The sequence below is a fragment of the Xiphophorus couchianus genome, chromosome 11 (assembly GCF_001444195.1).
Source record: "Xiphophorus couchianus chromosome 11, X_couchianus-1.0, whole genome shotgun sequence".
NCBI classification, from domain to species: Eukaryota; Metazoa; Chordata; class Actinopteri; order Cyprinodontiformes; family Poeciliidae; genus Xiphophorus; species Xiphophorus couchianus.
Genome location: NC_040238.1, coordinates 331,366 through 352,414, shown reverse-complemented (window position 1 = coordinate 352,414; position 21,049 = coordinate 331,366). Strand labels below are relative to the sequence as shown.

The following is a 21,049-nucleotide window of genomic DNA, read 5'->3' as shown; positions in this document are numbered from 1 at the left end:
AGTCAATATTTGGTGGAATAAACTTGAGGTTTTCAATGATGTTCAGTGGTCTCTTCATTTTTTCCAGGGCTGTGTATATATGTGTTTGTATATGTGTGCTTTTACATGAGTGAGAGATCAGTGCTGCTGTCAGTTTAATGTTGCATAAAACATGTTGAAAGTTAACGTGGTGGTCATGTGCTTAAGTCATTATGCAGCTACAAGTAAGGTTTTTCAGATCAAAAACAGCATGGATTCAATTAAATGTCAGATGCACATTGCAAAATAGTTTTTTTGTGTGTCAACAGGTGGTATGGCCAGGAGAAAGACTACAACGTCCTAGTCATGGACTTGCTTGGACCCAGTTTGGAGGACCTATTTAACTTCTGCTCTCGACGATTTACCATGAAAACTGTCCTCATGCTGGCAGACCAAGTAAGTAAAATTGCACTAATTAACCCTAACCCACAAAGCTTGTTTTGAGTATCCAAAACAGTCTCTGTAGCCCTTATTAAAAACTTATTAACTTATTAAAAGCTCAACACGAACAAAATGGGAGCGCTATTAAAGCCGCACAAATCAAGTCTCCTGTTAGTCCCTTTGTGCTAGGTACCGGCAGTCAATTGTTTTTCTTTAAATTTTTAGTACTCTTAAAGCATTTTTCTATTAAGTGTATTACCAGAAAAGAGCAGAAAAAATTTCAGCCCATTATGTCTAACGGTTTTTGAGATTTTGGGGGGTAGGTGTACCTTGCCTCAAACAAACATTTGAGTAGAAAAAGATGGGGTATTTGAAAGCTGATTACATAAAAAATAAATCAATTTGACACTTATTTGTAATGAAATTTTTAAAATATATATAAATCATATTGCAAAACATGAAAATGCACAGTATAAATAGCTTACCGTATTTTCCGCACTATAAGGCACACCTAAAAACCTTCAATTTTCTCAAAGCCGAGAGTGTGCCTCTAATCCAGTGCGCCTTATATATGGATCAATATTGAGCCACAACAGGTCTCGCAACTACGGTAAGCAGCCGCCGACTTCATTTTCCCCCGTAGAAGAAAAAGTGCGCGGTGCATGCTGGGTTTTGTGTAAAGACCCCAAAATGGCTCCTATTTAGAGACACGCTTACGACGCACAGTTTAAGCTCAAGGTGATCAGTCACGCAGTAGAACACGGGAATAGAGCAGCAGCGACAGAATTTAACATGAACGAATCAATGGTGCGGAAGTGGATATATATTGTCATTGCATTAACGTTTGATTTACCGTAACAGTATTATTCTGTTTTTTATGTGTTTATTGAATCAAGGAAAAGTTCCCCTCCACTATATGTTATACCTTGCTGTTGTTAAAAGATAAACTGTGTCACGAAAATACCACGTCACTTACTTTACCTCGGGGAAAATAATAAAACAGCTGTTTATTCTTTTTGGGAATAAATGGAGTTTTCAGAACGCTGGTTTGTAATATATGAAAAAAGTTTTAAAATAGGCCATTCATTGAAGGTGCGCCTTATAGTGCGGAAAATACGGTACTTTAAAAGTGAAAATTCCTTAAAACTGTCATTTTGAAAAATAAAACAAATTTCAATGTTGACCCTAACAGCAGACATGGCATTTTTGGGATGCCATATTAAAAAAATATATGTTGAAACCAAGCCCCAAAAGCTATTTTTCCCAGCCTGCTGTGTGGTCTTAACAGGCAATTTTTTTTGTAGGGGTCTGGGACTGTTTAATAAAGATTTATTAGGCTGCAAAATGCTTCCAAAGCTAATTTGACCAATGGAAAAAAAAAAAAATCAAAAATTGACAAAACTGGGTATTTTTGACCACTCCCCAAATTTGTATTTTTCATCAGATTTCAATAAAACATCTCTTCTACAGATACATTAGTCTGCTGAATAATATAAAGGCATTCATTTTTGTCCATCTTTAATAGTTTTTTTGATATTGCTGGTGGGAAATAGGGATGTTTTGTTTTAGAAAATTCAACATCCTCCTCTTTCCTTGGATCACACTGGTAAGCTTTGCTTGCATGTCTTTATTTAGCATCGTTTGTGTAAAAAAATTTAAAAAACGATGTGCTGCTTTAGTGGTTTAGGTTTGTGCTGCTTTTGTGTGACGCGCACATGATGCACGTTGGAGAGGTGGTTGTGCTCTTGCAAGTCAGGTGCAGTGATAGTTTTGTGCATACCTTCCAATCTGTCTGACATTTTTTTTGACATCTGCTGATGTCAGCCAATGCGTGACCCATCAGCTTCTAAGTTTGCGAAACCACAAAAAAAAAACGGCGACCCTGCCAGAACCACGCACACTGTAAAAAGCTCAGGCGGAATCTTAGAACAACGGGAGGTTCAAACTCCGCTCATCATTTTTAGCTCACAGAAAATGCAAACTGACCAATAAGATTTAGGCTTTGGGGTGCCAACTCACACTGATGTGCGCTACATACCAGATGTTTTGGCACAAATGATCTTTCTTCTCTCCACAATTTTGTTGATAGTAAAGAGGGTTGGATAATAAAAAAAATACAATAACTTTTCTTTTTTATTTAAATTTTTTATTTGCGACACCTCCAGGCGCTGCAACCATCTACTGATGTCTATTTATTTCTCATTTTGTACTATTTATTTCTTTATCTTTGTATATTATGTATATACACATAACCTGCATCTTAACTGGAGTCGAGCAAATCTCAATCTCGTTGTAATCTGTTGATGACAATGACAAATAAATCTTATCTTATCTTAAAGGAAAATCTCAAGTACGTACAGCCATACAGCTGCAGCTGCAACAATTCATACTCTCAGTCACTTGTGGGCAATTCAGAATCACACAGAAAAACTCCAAAAGGTAATCAAACTTCAAACTCTGAACTAAAAACTTCTGATCACGTAATAGCAATTTACCATAGCTGCCATGGTAAATTATTACTGAGAACTATTGTCTGTCAGTAGTCCCTAACTAACATTAATGTGATCAGGCAGCATGCAATCATATACTGTATATACATATATACTGTATATACTATTGTTATAAAGGCTGAGCCAAGAAAATTTATGTCTGTATCAAACAAGTAGCCCTTCGTGTTACTCTGTACCCGCGAAGTAGCTCCCAGTCTCAAAAAAGGTTGGTGACCCCTGGTTTAAGGTTTAACATGATATCACTGTTGGCTAATTTGGTCATTTGTTCGCGATGCCCTAACCGGTTGTCTTTTACAATGTTTCAGCGCGGTGTCAGGAGGGGCGTTCAAATTAGCATAAATAATGCGTTCTAATCAGGCTTTTCAAAAAATTTATGAAAACTATTTGGAAAATCCAAGTGTTTTATTATTATTATTTTTATTTATTCAATATACATAAAGTGGGTATCATTGGAAAGCAAAAAATAATAAACTTTAACACAGTTGTGTTGCTTTTGGAAAAAAATTTTTTTTAAAAAGGACTTTTGATGATGGGAAGTTAGGCTATTTTCCGTGATCAGCATGTGTTCTCTCCTATTCTTGAGTGGAAAGAACGTCACTGCCGGTACCTATTTGTACCCAGCAGAGATGCGCAGTTTAGTGTATTTAACTCATCATGCAGGGCAGGTCCACGATTGTACGAGTCCTTGAGCAGAATTTGACTTAGGAGCCCCTCCAACATCAGCACTGCTAACAGCATTTTAACACAAATTTAGTCATTTCTGGGAGCAAGAGGGTAATTTAATTGGCCAACCTAAAAAGCAATTGGTAATAAATGTAATTTACTGAGATATATTTGTGAACAAACAGAACTCAATCTCAAAGATTAAACTCACAGCATCAGATGTCACTGTGGTTACTAAACAAACTAAACAATCTATCTAGATTGTTCTTTGAACTTTTATGTAGTAAACTTGCTAGCTCCTTAAAATCTTAAATTTAAATGTTAATTTAAAACATTCTAATTTATGTATGCTAAAACCATTAAATCAAAGTTAGTATAAATCATCTTCTCAATAAACAAATGTTAAAATTTATATATCTGTGGTCTGTGTTAAAATATTAACATTTATGAGGGAGCCTTTAAGTCCTTGGGGGCCTTCTGGAGCTGCTGACTTAATTTGGATTAAACATACGTGCAAATAATTGATATTTTTTAGGTTCAAGCAGTGAATTTTACCCAAAATTGTCCTCAAACTAAAATTTTTGGATTCTAGTGGAATCACAAATGGGCATAGCCAAACTGCTCTACAGCACCCTCTAACGTGAGTTTAGAAAATCTGTAGGTGATACAGATCTGAAATTTGGTAGATTTGGTAGCTTGATTTTTTTTAATCAAGAAAAAATGTTTATTGGAGGTAACCCCTAAAATGTACAAGAAGGTGCCCATTTGGGGTCAAATTTTGGCCATTTTTCAATTTTACACACCTCGAACGTTAACGAACTCCTCCTAGTGACTTCGAGCTATCAACTTCATTTTTGGCCAGGATGCAGTTAAGGGGTGGGGCATTAAAAGTTATCAAAAAACTGAGTTTTCGTATATTCTTAGGGGCCAAGCGGCAAACTTGCCGTACTCGCCAAAGCAAACAAAACACTATAACTTTCACATAAAAAGATCAATTGGCACCAAACTTGACATGAGTGATCCTGGTTGGATGCTCTGACCCCCTTGAGCTAATCAAGATGATCTTGTGTCAGAAGACAGAAAACTAGTTGGTCTCACTTGCTTAAAAGTGCGAAGAGGTTCGGTGGAGGGCGTGAAACTGGTAGTGCGGTGAAGTCACAGGTCACAAATTCCACATATTTCAGCTGAGCTGCACCAAACTCACTGTAATCAATCCTTGTCCAACCCCCTAGAGGAATGCAGTCCAATATTTGGTAGGTGTGGCCTAATTCTTCCTCAGCGCCTCCTAGAAATCTTTTTTAAAATCTGCCCCAAGCTATGCTTTCACTGACAATCATGAAATTATTGTCAGTCAAGATGTATATGTACACATATACAGTACATACATCTTGATTTTACTTCCTGTCAAGATGTATATGTGTATATGTATACATATGTGTACATATACACATATACATCTTGACAGGACGTAAAAAAAAAAAAGTCTCTAGGAGCCAAGCGGAAGTCAGCCATTTTATATCAAAGCCATAATTTTGTCTCTGTTAGATATGTTGTATCTGAACAAACTCATTCTACAGCTTTCCAGATCCAGGCTTCAAAATCTGTCAGCACAGTCTTGAGGCATTGGAGGTCAAAAATGATCAAAATCTTTCTCATACATCAAAGTGTGTGGGCATGGCTAAGCCTCAAATCAAATCTTCGCTATGAAACATCAAGGTGGAATACCTTCCCCACCTAAGCTCCCAGTTGCATTCAACTTTCTTTGTGATATCACAGATCAGGGCTCCTCACATAAGCATAAGCTTCAAGTCTTTCCTCTCAAAATTTGTAATGCTTGCATTCAAAACCTCTGCTCTCCTTCAAATATTAACTGTCAATTCAAACCTTTTTAGACTTCAAACCTTTCTCCTCACGCTCAAAACTTGTTTCTGCTTGGATCAAATCTCCGCTTGCAAACTTCTCTGCTCACTTGTGAATCATTTTCTGCTTGCGCTTAGAACAAAAAAAATACCGTCTTTTGGCAACCTCTCAGCCAGTAGAATGCAAGTGTCATACCGGGTGCGTTTGCACAAATATTAAAAGTTTTGAGAACAAGAGACATAAAATTCTGCTTTGAGAATGAAAATGTGTGCGCTCGAATTATGCCATGGCTGAATGGCGAATTCTAATCTCTTGCTGTTTGCATACAGTTGTTTTTAAATCATAAATGCATCATCTGATTTTCACCAAACTTATGATTGATCTTTGTTAACCTCTAAAGAGCTCAATAGTATTAAATTGTAAATTAACTCCATTATGACCCCTAGTTTATTCTAACAGCTATATCCCTTTAAGATATCAACTGATCTGCAGCAGATTTTTTTGTGCATCGTCATAGAGCATTATTGAAAACATTTTGTTTCGCCGAGTGGACATGTGTGGGAACTGCGCGAGAGCAGGTAGCGTTGCTGGACCACCCGCGGGCACCATGAGGCTGGAGTGGCGCTGACCTTCGAGGGCCTCCAATGCTGCTTGCAGCTTTAATTTTAATTGCATTTTTTGTTGTTTTTAAAACTCTATAGTTGTGGGTTTAAATAGCATTTTACTGGCAATCTCTTCCTGTAACTTACAATTACCCAGTAATATGTTAACTTCTCCTGTCAACTTAACATCTTTTAGCACTAGAAGTGCTGGAGTTAGTCCACGTAGACAACACTCCTATGCAGTCTAGAGATAGTCCAAATGGCCTGAAGGATTGTAAGTACCCTTAAGTACCCTGGTAATGGCCTCAACGTATCTCACAGTTGCACAATTGTTCCTTAGACTTAGACTTTGACTTAGACTTAGACTGGATAATGCAGCACAACATCAGCTGCAAAAGGTCACATCTCTCCAAAAACACTTCATGTATGCTTCAAAACTAGACTGAAGAGCATTACCTACAGGAGATCTGATCTCCTGTTGGTATCATAGATACCCACCCCCAACATGGACTATTCACACTCCTACCTTCTGGCCTGACGGTCAACGACCACATGTACAATAGAAGAATAGAAGTATGGATGAATGGATGCTAAGTTGAGCCATCGGAGTCGTCAGTTTGGACTCAGGGTCTTTTGGCACTGTTTCAGTAAGTATGGGGAGAAATCTGATTTTCTGATTTTAACCACTTCCTCATGACTGATTTCTTACTGACTGCCAATAGTATAGCCAGCAGTTTTTTGTCTTTGTTTTTCCATGAGTCAAACAGTAAGTTGCCCAAATGCAAAGTTTCACATTTAAATGGAATGTTTACATTAAATACATTTTCAATGTTTGTGGAACTCTTCCGAATGTGATCTTATAATCCTAGATGAAGCTGAAACGATTCCTTGCATGATTAGAGAACCTCTCTTCGAGGCAAATTTACCTGACTCGAAGCTTCGTTAATTTATGTTTTATTATTTAGCGCACCGGGTTCCAGTCGGAACATTACTTGCGTTACGCGTAGCTCTGACTTCCGTCTCTGAGTTGTTGACAAATGCAAATGTTAGCGGCATAACGTCCAGTTTTCAAGTTCGGCCCGTGGGGATTTTATTGATTGATTGACAATGCCCGTGTTTTCATCGTTTATGGGGGAACCAATAAGCATCCTTAAAATGACTGGCACGATGCCTCGAGTACGGCAGGCTTTCTTCTCTGGGAGCTGCTGGTTGAAAGTGAACGGCGGGAAGAGCGCTGCGGGAGTATTTATACAGGTGAGTGGATAGACTGAACATGGCGGGCTGCTGAGTAGTTGATGGTTACAGTGTAAGTGTAGCTTTACAGATGAACTGCACAATAAATTTAATATCATCCCGGTCTGGATGAACGGGTGTGGAGCGCATCGTGGCGGTACATGGCTGGTAGATGAGTTTCTGAGTGTGACGAACGAAGGTGCCGTAAATATCCCGTATTGCTCCCCCGTTCTTACTTTCGTCCCCTGGCCTACGGGTCCCCGGACTTACGTTCATCTGTCTCCTGGTCCATTTTCTCCCCGCCTACACCCACATCTTATGTGCGTTTGCTCACCTGGCCTCTTCCCCCACCACCTCAAGCCCCCCACTCCAGGGAACATTTCCCGTATTTTCAAACCCAAAACTTGACAGGTATGGGGCAAGGTGAGAGTTCATCTTTTAAACTGACTGAAGATGAATACATAAACCAAAAATAGACATTTTTTATAAGCGTATTTGTGAGCCTGCCTCTTTATTATGAAATTGAATAGAATTTCAGATCTTTGTATAACTTTTCTTCAGGTTAACTTAGAAAGTGAGCTATTATTGTTACTAAACTACAAAAACGTAACTGTTGGGGATGCTCAAAAATGAAAACGCTGGACTGATGTTGATATCCGATAGTAACACCGGTGTTATGCCAAATTTATTAATATTTTATTTTATAATTTTTTTTATCAGATTTCTCGACTAATCGTAAGAATAATCGATATATTACTCGATTACTAAAATATTTGTTTACAACAGCCCTAATCTTAGACCCACAAAGTCTCCAGCAAGCATCCATGTTGCCTTGATATTGTTTCTGAATGAGTGGAACAAAAAATTGCAATATTGTTCCATCTGAATTACCACTATTATATAATTTAGAGATTATTTTGCTGTCTGATCTGGACTTTGTGATAGAAATACCTCCATGAAACTTGAATCACCTTTTTCTATCACCTTTTCAAAATGTCTATTAAAATAATGTTTCCCCTGCAGGTACCAAAAACAATCATCTTTTTCCTGTCCATGATCCTTCTGTAAGGTTTCAATTCTATTTAGTGCAAAATTAAAAATCATAGCCACACCACCTCATAATTTTATGTCTTCTATTCTGCAAATTTTAATGCTGACGTAGAGCAATCCTCCCTCAATCATTCCAGGGCATTTGTCAGCAACTAACCAATCCGCATCGCAACTACACACCCCTTATGTAGAGGAACTGACCACCGACAATATTGACGGTGTTTATCAATGCGGTCAGAGAGATTTGGGGGAAAATAACAGTCATGGTCCAAGCTGTCAGTGGGGAATGTGCAATCTACCTAGAACGTGTAAAGGGCGGAATACAATTTATTACATTTTCAAAAACCGAAAAGGAGACTGGAATAATGCAAGAAATGGATCATGGCTTGCAGCCCACCTCATGTCCAGCTAAATTAAACTGATTGACTGGAACTATAGTCAGCACTAAAGTAACCCAAAGTAAACATCCCATTTTTGTCATAACGACACTTATTGATAATCAATACAAGCCTTATAGTGGTTAATTAGGCAAATAAATAAACACATGTGAATAAAGAAAAGTATACTTATGTACCCCCTTTGTCATGAATGCTGCTTTAACCTAAACAATGTAATATATTATCTGGAAGTAATCTGGCTAATGTCTTAAAGGCTCTGTGCCTTTAGGCTGACTGCTAAGCGACAAATAAACACAACTTAGTCTGATTAAAATAACAATGCTAAACATCTAATCATTTTCAGATCAATAAGTGAAGGTAGTTATGCTGGATTTTATATGTGTAGATTCCAATGGTAGCCCTATGGCAGCATGAAAACATGGACTGCAGTAAATGCTGTATGACTTTATGTCCCTTGTCATTTTTTCTCTTGGACTTTACCTTTGATTTCTCCGTTATTTCCTGCTTACAGACCTAATGTAGGACTCGTTAGAGAATTTTCTTGCCTGCAGTCTTTGGCTCAGCATTGGTTTATAAGGCAAAAATGACCCAAAAATGTCTCTGGTAATGCATTGAGTTCCATTACCTCTGCCATAATAACAGTTTGTTTGTCAGGGTTTGCTCTACTTGCGCATGGGGACAGAGTCGGTGTCATGTCAATTCCAGTTGTACCCAGTTTTAATTGAAGACGGGGGTCATAGTTAAATGTTAATACTTGAGTTTTGTTTATATTAATTTTGTAACCAGAGATTCTTCTAGCAATTTCATCAGTTTTGGGATTGTCTGTGTGGGCTGTGTTGTACTTATCAATAATCTTCAACAAACAAGAACAGTTTTTGCTCCCCAGATGTCATTGTAACCCCTTTTATATCTGACCTTTGCCTGACCAATTGACTCATGGGTTCCATGGGTTCGATAAATAAGGCAAAGAGGAGCGGTGACGCACAACACCCCCGTCTCATTTGTATTTCCAAAATGAATGAATTGGTCAAGTCTCCAGTAATTTTAATTTCATTGTTGGCTTACTAATGCTACAAATATGTCAATTACATTTGTATGGAAGCCAAATTTTGAAAGCACTTTATATATATATATATATAAAAAAGACCACCTTATGTGACTACATTATGTATGGTGTGTGCATTTACATCTCTCACATGCTGGCCAGTGCGCGACTCTGTCTGCGCTGGTAGTTAATGGATGTGTTCCTCAGTGGGACTGTGTGTTAGTCGCTCTGTGGTTCAGCCCGTGAAGGAGCTGTCAGTCATTCAGCACACTGTTTTTTTGTTTGTTTTTTCGCAACGCCACAGTGTGGCCACGCCGAGATCATGAAAACCTGTTTGTTAAGGCTCTGCCAACCTAATGTCAGTTTTTTATTAAATACTCAACAGTTGGAAAATGAAAAACCTTTGTCTCTATTTGCGCCTCATGAATTAAATGTATTTCTTTGTCCCGCTGCATCCAGCAGAGAGATGTGTAGCGACAACTGATTCAGCTCGTCATGCCGGGCCAGTCCAATGTGGTATGGGGCCTCGAGCAGAATTTTAATTGAGAGCCCCCTGTTCCTGTTTAGAACATCAGCACCACTAACAGCATTTCAACATAGATTTAATGGAATCTGGGAATTGAAGTCAGTGATAATCAATTACCACCGATTCCATAAGAGGAATCACTGATAGTTGTAAATTGTTGACATAAATATATATTTGTGAACAAATGCATCTCAAAAGATTAAACTCATAGCATCACATTGTAGTTGTGGTCCAAGCCACAAGCCAGCTCCTTAAAATCTTAGGTTAAATGTTAAACAATTTAAAATCTTTTATCTATGCTGAAACCATTAAATCAAATTTAATAGTATTGTCATTCTGGATAAACAGTTGTTAAAATTCTAGATCTTTGGTCTGTGTTAAAATGTTAGCATTTATGGGGCCCAGAGTTTCCCTCAGTGTATTATAAGCTTGGCAGCCTGCCATGCTTTCATAGGCTCCCCACCAGGCCAAGCCTTGCTTGTTTATGTCTTTAGGAAAATAATAATAAACAAATTGCTTAATTTGTTTTCTTTCATTTTTTTTTCTAAGTCAGAGAGCAGAGCAGTTAAAGAGCAGAGATTGGTGAGCTTGCAGTCGGATTGCAAGCTTTGAAATGCTAGTGAAATGCATTCCACTAGCGGAGCAGATTTATTTCTTAAAGATGGGTTTATAGTTTATGCATTTAAAGCCAGCAGTGCTTGGACCAGTATCACAGCTCTGTGCGTTGCCTCGCACACTGATGCTGCTTGATGAAGTTTACCTCAGTGCGGATCGCGCACTCCTCCTTTCACTCAAACTGGACACAGGCTAACCTGTATGGATATTTACATCAACTTCCTGTGAGGATTTATGTTTCTTTGGAGAACTCAAGGTAGGCGTTTAAAACCCAGCGCTTTAGCTCTGGTTGCGCAGCTCTATGCGAACCGCAGGAATAACTTGTCGCGAATTGAGAGGTGCGTGTTGAGGGGGTGGTGAGATTGATTTATTTTTGTGAACGAATAGTTATGTGTGGCGTTTACATCTCAATACGCTGTCCAACGTATGTTGCTATGTCTGTCTACGCTGTAAAGTTTAGGTATGTGTTCTCGGTTGCCCAGTGTATTAGTGGTTAATGAACCAGCGCTAACCTCAGGTTCAGCCCGGTGAGGAGCTTTCGTGCTTGCCTTGTAGTTATGGTTTTATATCATTTTTATTATTTTCCTGGTTACATGATGCATCAAACCATATCAAATTTAGCAGCATTGATAATCTCAATAAATAAATGTTGCATTTGTATATCTGTGGTCCGTGTTAAAATATTAGCATTTATGGAGCCACTGGATCATAACTTTATTCGGAATTTAACAGATGTACAAGAAATTTATATTTATTAGTATTTTTTTGGTTTGTTGATTTTAAGTCTACAGTGTGTGTTTAAGCATTGTAAGCAATCTCTTCCAGTAATATAATTACCCAGTAATATTTTTACATTTCCTGTCAACAAAACATTTTTTAAGAAAAAAAGAGCTTTCCGCTGGTGGACTGCCCTGGTGCCCCGACCACTGGGCTTAGCAAGTTTTCTAGGGGAAACCCTACAAGGGAATATTTTTGTTTTCATTTTAACTAATGTTGCAGTTAGTTGGTCTTGCATAATTTTGTACCATTCAAAAAATATGTCCCAACCACAAAAAAATTTGTCCCGAACAATCCAGTTTATTCAGTAGTGGATCTCTACCACTGGTTACAATCATAATACAGTTCAAGATACAGTTTATCACAAAGGTGGGTACACCTGTGGCATTCCTGCAGATATTAAAGTATATTTTTTCATGGGACAAAATGACACTTTGACACCATGAAAAGTAGTCTGTGTGCAGCTTATATAACAGTGTAAGTTTATTTTTCCCTCAAAATAACTCTACATACAGCCATTGAAGTCTAAACCACTGGCAACAAAAGTGAGTACACCCCTTAGTGAAAGTTCCTGAAGAGTCAATATTTTGTGTGGCCACCATTGTTTACCAAAACTGCCTTAACTCTCCTGGGCTTGGAGTTTACCAGAGGTTCACATAATGTTACTGAATGCTTTTCCAGTCCTCTATGATGACATCATGGAGCTTGTGGATATTCAAGACTTTGTGCTCCTCCACCTTCCACTTGAGGATTTCCCAAAGATGTGATATTTTGTTTAGGTCTGGAGACATTTTTGATCACCCTTTCTCTCAACCTCTTCAATAAAGCAGTGGTCATCTTAGCGGTGTGTTTGGGGTCATTTTTATGCTGGAACGCTGCCCTGTGACCCAGTTTCCAGAGGGAGGAAATCCTGCTCTGCTTCTGTATTTCACAGTACGTATTGGAAGTCATGTGTCTCTCAGTAAAATATAACTCCCCAACACCTCCTGCACTCATGCAGCACCAGACCATGGCGTTCTCACCACCATGCTTGACTGTAGGCATCACACACTTATCTTTGTACTCCTCAAATGAGGAGTACAAAGATAGTGTACAGACTTTACCTGTGTACAGACTTAAGAGGCTTCCTTCTGGGTTGACAGCCAGGCAGACCAATCTGATGTAGTGTGCTGCGAATTGTCTGAGCACTGATAGGCTGACCCCCCCACCTCTTCAATCTTTGCAGCAATGCTGACAGCACTCCTGTGCCTGTCTTTCAAAGACAGGATTTGGATGTGATGCTGAGTACGTGCACTCAGCTTCTTTGGAGGACCAACACGATGTCTGTTCTGAGTGGATTCTGCTCTTTTAAAATGCTGGATGATCTTGACCACTGTGCTGCAGCTCAGTTTCAGGGTACAATCATCTTGTAGCCTTGGCCCTCTTCATGTAGCGCCACAATTCTTCTTTTAAGATCCTCAGAGAATTCTTTGCCATGAGGTGCCATGTTGGAACTTTCAGTGACCAGTATGAGAGAATGTGAAAGCTGTACTTCAAAACTGAACACACCTGCTCCCTTTGCACACCTGAACCCTAGTAACACTAACTTGTCACATGACATTTTGGAGGAAAAATGACAAGCAGTGCTCAATTTGGACATTTAGGAGTGTAGTCTCTTAGGGATGTACTCAATTTTGTTGCCGGGGGTTGAGACTTTAATGGCTGTATTTGTTGAGTCATTTTGAGGGAATAAATTTTCACTGTTATATAAGCTGCACACATTACTTTTCATTTTGTCAAGGTGTCATTTCGTCAGTGTTTCCCCCTGAATAAGTATACTTAAATATCTGCCAGAATGTCAGGGGTGTACTCACTGTACACTTTTGTGATACACTGTATTTCACAATTCTTCCGGCTATCTTTTATCTGGGGTAGATCCTCTCTAAGTTCTGGAGTGGCCCACTGATGTTCCCATGAAGGTTTGCAGCCTCTCCTTGTAGTTGGAACCCTGGCCGGCTTTAAATGCGCCCTTCGTCGGTCCTCTCTACTCCAGGGCAGCTGCTGTACCTGCCCCATGAGCGTCTCTGGAGGTTTGATGGTTGTCACGGTGAAGCCTTGTCTCAGCAGGCCTTGTGATGACTCCTCTACCTTGTCGTAGGTTGTGGTATGACAACCTACAACAAGGTAGGTTGTTGTACCACAGACCCTTTTCCTCGCTCAGCTATGTGGGGAAGAGGGTCTGGAAGTGGACATTATGTTCTTTCAATACTTTGTGGATTTCTGTATATTCCCTACATCTTTGAATTATGATAGGTGGATAGTAGTGATCCAAGTTATGTGGTTTTCTTGGCAGGTAAACCCCTCCCCCTGCCAGGCTTTGAGGAGTATTGTCATTTTAGTTCTGAAACTTTAGAACTTAATTATGATGGAAATGGCGACCCCACTGACCGATGAGCTCTTTCAAACTAGAGATTGGGGATGTCATCATTTAACTCAAGACCTTCACATAGTAAGGTTTCTATAAACGAGATCATCATTGTCCATTCCTACTCGGATCCCTCGAGCACCCCATACATTCTATTGTTTTCACATCTGGATAGACTCTCCAGATACAGCAATTTGTCCTCCATCTTGGCGTGTAGCTTTAGCATAGCTGTGATGACTTCTTCCATATTTTGGATCTTTTCCTCTGCCGTCTTAATATGCACGAAAGTTGAGCCTGGTGCTTTATTATTAAATTTAATATAATTTCAGACTTCTGTACAGTTTTTGTCCAGGTTTACTTCAAAAGTGAGCTATTATTACTACAGATTAATTTTCTTCTTTCTCTTTCGGGTTTTTCCTTTAGGGATCGCTACCCCTAAAATGACAGCGAGTCATCCATCTCCATGTAACCTTATCTTCCACATCTTCTCTCACACCAGCTATCTTCATGTCCTCTTTCACTCCATCCATAAATCTCCTCTTTGGTCTTTCTCTAGGTCTCTTGCCTGGCAGGTCCATCTTCAGCATCCGTCTACTGATGTATTGACTGTCTCTCCTCTGTACATGTCCAAACCATTTCAATCTGACTTCTCGGACTTTATCTCCTACACATCTGACATGAGCTGTTCCTCTGATTTTATCCATCCTTGTCACTTCCAAAGAGAACCTCAACATCTTCATCTCTGCTACCTCCAGCTCTGCCTCCTGCCTCTTCGTCATTGCCACTGACTCTAAACCAAGCAGCATTGCTGGTCTCACTACCGTCTTGTACACCTTTCCATTCATTCTCGCTGATACTCTTTTATTGGACATCACACCTGACACTCTACTTGCTCCAACCTGTTTGGATACGTTTCTTCACTTCTTTTCCACACTCACCGTTGTTCTGGACTGTTGACACTAAGTACTTAAAATCTTTCACCTTTATTTCTGTTCCCTGTAACCTCATGTCTCCACTTGGGTCCTTCTCATTCACACACATGTATTCTGTCTTGCTATGGCTAACCTTCACTCCTCTCCTTTCAAGGGCAAGCCTTCATCTCTCGAGATTTTCCTCCAACTCTTCTCTGCTCTCAACACAGACCACAATGTCATCTGCAAACATCATAGTCCATGGAGATTCCTTTCTAACCTCATCTATCAACCTGTCCATCACCACAGCAAATAGGAAAGGGCTCAGAACCAATCCTTGGTGAAGTCCCACTTTTCTGTCACTCCTACAGCACACCTCACCACAATCTTACAGTTATCATACATGTCACCACTCTAAGATATCCATACTTTCTCATGCAGTACCACAGCTCCTCTCTTGGAATCCTGGCAAATGCTTTCTCTAAATCTACAAAAACACAGTGCAGCTCCAAAAGAAAAGCAATTGTTGGGGATGCACAAATATGAAAATTTTTCCTGACATTGATCTCTGATATCAATTAAGTTCAGTGTAGTGAGCTGTGTACCATTTTGTAGAAAATCATTTTTCTACCGTTCTTTCTGAATTGTCACGATTGCTGACTGGATTGCTAAACCCCAGAGGCGCCTGATGCTTAAATAGAAATATTTAAGCATTTTTTGTTGTGATTTGCATTTTATTATTTGTTGGATTTTGAAAAACATAGTCGATTTTGAAAAACATAAAGTCAAATTTCAGGAGTGGTTAACAGCTTTACCTAAATCTAAATAGTTTCACATTAAAAAATCTTGTATGCCAGAATATGCATAGCAAAAAAAAAAGAAAAGAAAATCTCATCTGAATTTTTTTCCCATTATATTTGGGTCAAAATGAAATGTGGGTTTGAGTCCATCAGAACCACTTATAGTTCTTTGTTGCTAAGTGTCGCTGCAAATGTCAGAGTCGTTCACAGCTGCTGGGCTCATGGCCCACCCACTCTCCCACAGTAGGGAGGAAAAACTCACCACTGCAGTGAACCGCACATTAGCCGGTTACAGTGAGACTTGCCAGTGGAGAAACTTCTTCATAAATCAGACAGGTTCTGAGCCAGTAGTTTCCTAACAGTTTCTGTAAATAGTTCTGTAATAACTGAATGGTAAGCAACTCATGCGCTTTTCCCCCACCCTCCTTTTGATGTTTTTTCCCCCCAGATGATCAGCAGAATTGAGTATGTACACACAAAGAACTTCATCCATAGAGACATCAAACCGGACAACTTTCTCATGGGTATTGGCCGTCACTGTAACAAGGTAAGGTCTTTGTAGCTTTTATACATATTTTTAAATATGGCACATAACGACCTGTGTAGAGCTCGTGATAAAAAGGTGAATACAAATATTTGTTTAATTGTTAATTTAATTTATCTTCATGTGTAGTTTTAGTAAGACTGTGGTGTTATAACTTTAATGTGGGTTGACAGCATTAGAGAGACTGCATGCTGTCAATTTAATGTCACACTGGGGTCAGGCCTATAAACCGGCCAATTAAGTGATTAGAAAGACACCCTGACAATTATTAAAGACTAAATACAGAAAATAGGACTAACACAGCAAAATGCTGGTCTGCAATACAGAATTCAGAACTGTCTTTTAGCAAACTTTTCACTGAATAAAAATAAAGCAACCATATGAAAAAAAAACTGATTCTGTATGATGCCATCAGACTTTATCTGTTATCCAGCAGCTGGAAAACGGGAATCAAAGACAACTTTTAATGCAAGGTTTATTAGGAGGATAATAAACGATCAACAGTGTTAAAGAAATTAGTCATAAAGGTATTTATGGGTTGTGGGGGAAATTATCAGCTGTAAGTGACATATTTACTTAAATTGTAATGATTACTTATTCTTGTGGTAATCTGATTTTATTGCTGAAGCATAGATTTTTGTTTTTGTTTTAGATTTGATCAAAAACAGAGTTATGCATTTTTATTCTTGTCGCTCAGGTTTTGATTTGCTGCAATGAACTCATTGAGAGCTCCTGACAAAAGCTATCGATGAACAAAAGGGGTTCTTTTCACTGGTTCAACAGCACTATTTCAAACTCTGGAATTTCCAGTCATGGCGAAAACACAAAGAACTGGTACTGAGTAAGGACTAGCAGCAGTTAAGGACGGGAACCCATTTGGTCAAACACATCTCTTGAACGCCTCCGCTAAGTCAAACACAAAGTTAAGCTCTGAATCAGCAATTTTTATGAAAACTAGAACAGGAATGTTCTAGAGCAGGGGTGGTCCTGAGTAAGCAGCAAGCAAGCATTGAGCTCTTCCCAAACACTGCAGTCAGTTGTCCGTCCTACAATGTACCATCGCCAACACTCAGAGCAGAAGAGACCCATTCTACTCCATGTCCACATTGCAAAAAAAAAAAAAAAAAAATCACATTTGGAAAGCTGAGTAATGCTATGATCAACCCTCACTGCAGCCACTCTCACTATTCTATCTACTGACTCACCATTGGGCAGAGCAGTGTGTCCGAAAGAGATGGTTTTATACTCAAATCCCGTTCCAAGCTATGAAAAGCCATACCATTTTAAACAAATCTGAGAATTCAGCTGCTTAGGGACTATTTGACCAAAGGAGGAGTACTGAGATAGTTTTATGAAAGATTATGTGGAATTTAACAAATTTACATGGCTTATTGGCAGAGGTGGAAATTAGCACCCGCCACTGGCCAAATGCGGGTAAAAGTCTGAAGTGGCGTGTAAATTGGAGCAACGCACCCGCCATCGTGGCGGGTTAACAATTTGAACTGAAAAAAAAAAGCTGCATTCAGTTTGAACTTATGTCCAGGGGAGGAGTGACAGTCTGGACTACAGACTGATGCACATACTATGGGACGGACCAAGGGTGTCATAATTTAACAAAAACATATATATATCAAATATAATTTTTATCGACCGCGGCAGTCCATTAGTTGATTTCATTGACGGACATTGGGCTTATCTAAAGAAATTCCTCAGTCCTCCTGGGCCTGCCTCTCTCCACTGAGGTTATAAATAGCACCATTTCAGCTAACCATAGTCCGAGAACACTGAGTGGAAACGAGATGAGGCGGGTCAGAAAAACTACGACAACTAAAGCTAAAATGCGCATAAGCCCATTCAGAAAAATGTGTCAAACTGATATGTTAATTACCACACAGTAACGTCACAGAGGGTGCTACCGTAAAGGCGGGGAGGGAGAGAAGCTAACATGGGAGGGGAGGTGGTGGAGAGGGATATAAAATACAAGAGGTAATATACAGTAGTTTATATTAAAACGGGAGACTTGACAGATATGGGGACAACAGAGCAATGATGACGGCCCGTAGAATTAATAATGAACACGTTTTGAGATGTTTTCAGTAATAAGAATAATTGTAACAATTTCAATAGAAAACGTAATAAGTAAGGAACAACAAACAGAACAGTTAGAAAACAGCTATTGATACCATTTGAAAATGTTTAAAAAATGACTAGACACATCTTCAATAAATACTATCTGGGGGAGTTGTAGAAAAATGTGGAAAAGTTCAACATAGAAAATAATTGCAAGAATGTTAGGGTTGTGTAGTTAAATTTGCTGTTAGTAATTACTTCAAGTGAACTTATTGCATTACACCTCTGTTAAGGTATCCATCCTTATGTTAAATTAGTCTGTATACATACATAAGTACAGTAAACTTATTGTCAGTAAATTGGTTTTCATAAGAGTTAAGAATAAATCATATATTTTATGTCATTTGCTTGTACTGTGGGGTTTGTAATTGAAAGAAAAAAAACAGTGGCTGGTTAAATGTCTGAGTGGCTGAGAAAATATTTAATTTCCACCTCTGCTTATTGGAGACTTTAGTAACAAAACGTGAAAACACCGATAGTACAGTGAGTAGTGAGAGCTGCCATGAGCCCCTCCCACTTTCACAGCAGGCTGCAGTACAGTAGAGAGGAGATCCATTCCCTTCCGTTTGTACATTGTGATGGAATAACTGACAATATTCATGCATTAAAAACAAAATAAAACCATCATGTTTAAACTAATATTGCCATGTTATGGAACAAACAAAAATTAAACTCGCCTTTATGGGCTCGTATGAAATGCATTCATTTTTTAAGTGATTTAGCACTCCTCAAGACCTTGGACTTTAATGTCATTTTCTGCCTTGGTGAAATAATGGAGCTGATGAATGACTCATTAGAAATATTTTGCCTATCTTCTTTGCCTTAATGTTGACTGGTAATTCAAAGATGCCTCACTAAATGTCACAGGTAACACAGAGACCATCACCATATAATCGTGTTTGTTGGAAGTTTGCTCTACTCCTGCATTGGGGCGGAGTGAGCTTGCCTAATTTAGAATACTGCCCTGTTAATAACTTGGATAAGTTTAAATGTATGTATGATTGAATTGAAATAAGTTTTTGTGAAGTGCCTTGAGACGACATTGTCAATTGGCACTATATAAACAGAATGTTAACTAGGGCTGCTTAACATATCACAAATTTCTTCCCATCCATCCATCCATTGTCTGTTCACCCTTGTCCCTAATGGGGTCGGGAGGGTTGCTGGTGCCCATCTCCAGCTACGTACCGGGCGAGAGGCGGGGTACACCCTGGACAGGTCGCCAGTCTGCCGCAGGGCAACACAGAGACATACAGGACAAACAACCATGCACACACACACTCACACCTAGGGAGAATTTAGAGAAACCAATTGACCTGACAGTCATGTTTTTGGACTGTGGGAGGAAGCCGGAGTACCCGGAGAGAACCCACGCATGCACAGGGAGAACATGCAAACTCCATGCAGAAAGACCCGGCCGGGAATCGAACCCAGGACCTTCTTGCTGCAAGGCAACAGTGCTACCAACTGCGCCACTGTGCAGCCCTCACAAATTTCTTGTAAATTTAATATTTGTGTGTGCTGTATTCCTATTGATAAGGGCTGTTGTGCAATAATTAGGCCCTCAACAGGAATACAGTGTAATATTTGGTGGACATGGCTTAATTCCTCCACAGTGTCTCCTAAAAATCTTTAAGAAATCAGCCCCAAGCCATACTTTGACTGAGAATTGAGTAATTTGGAATAGATGTATCTTGCAAGGATGGACCAAAAACTCTGTTGGTGCCATGGTCCAAACATAACAGGAAGTCAGATATTTTGGATCAAAGTTGCCATTTTCCCTTTTACACATTATAACTGAGCGAAGTCCTCCTACACATTTTGACATACAGACTTCAGAATCACTCAGTAAAGTCTTGAGGCCTTAAAGGTTAAATGTTATCAAAATAGGTTTCCTGCATAAAACGTGGGCAGGACCAAGCCTCAAAATCTGACCATTCACCATGAAACATCAAGATGGAGTAACTTTCACAGACAAGCTCAGAGCTGCATCAAACTTTGTGTCACAACAGACCAGAACTCCTCACATTCATGCAGCCAATTTGTGACATCACCTTCAGCATACCCCCTTTCAACACGAAGTCACCCGTTTTCCTGCTAGTTTTCTTCCTTTTACTCTGATTCATACAAGTCTAAGATGCCTGATTCATACAAGTCTAAACCTGTTTAATGACACAGAACAACATGATGGTAAATCCTTCTCTAAACACTAACTGCTGGCTAGTGCACGTGGGAGTGGCCTAATGGTGACTTTTAATCCCTTCCTGTTTGCAAACGATTGGCTCTGTCTCACATATACATCATCCGATTTGCAACCAAACTTTATGATTGACCTTTAACCTCTAAAGAGGCCAAAAGCATTAAATTGTGAATTGACTCCACTGCGCCCCCAGGTTATTCCAAAGTCAACAAAATACATCAGCAAAATTGCATTAGATTTTTTAAAAAATTTTTTATGTATCATCAAAGAGCACTGCTCGACATATTGAGTTGTGTTGCCTAGTAGACTGGTGCGGTGTCTGAGTGAGATTGATGACGAAGTTTTGGTGGCATTTGCTGGAGGTCCTGCGGTCGCCATTAAG

The 21,049-nt window shown here is 39.2% G+C and overlaps 1 protein-coding gene across 5 annotated transcripts in view; it reads left to right on the top strand.

The window, feature by feature from the left end:
* Window positions 1–21,049, top strand: part of csnk1a1 (casein kinase 1, alpha 1) — a 96,487-nt gene that overhangs the window by 2,788 nt on the left and 72,650 nt on the right. For all 5 annotated transcript variants that reach the window (XM_028030580.1, XM_028030579.1, XM_028030578.1 and 2 more), the window contains exons 3-4: window positions 288–414; window positions 16,242–16,340. In XM_028030580.1, the coding sequence (XP_027886381.1) occupies window positions 325–414; window positions 16,242–16,340 (189 nt within the window). In that variant the 5' untranslated portion in view covers window positions 288–324. The remainder of the gene's footprint in view (window positions 1–287; window positions 415–16,241; window positions 16,341–21,049) is intronic.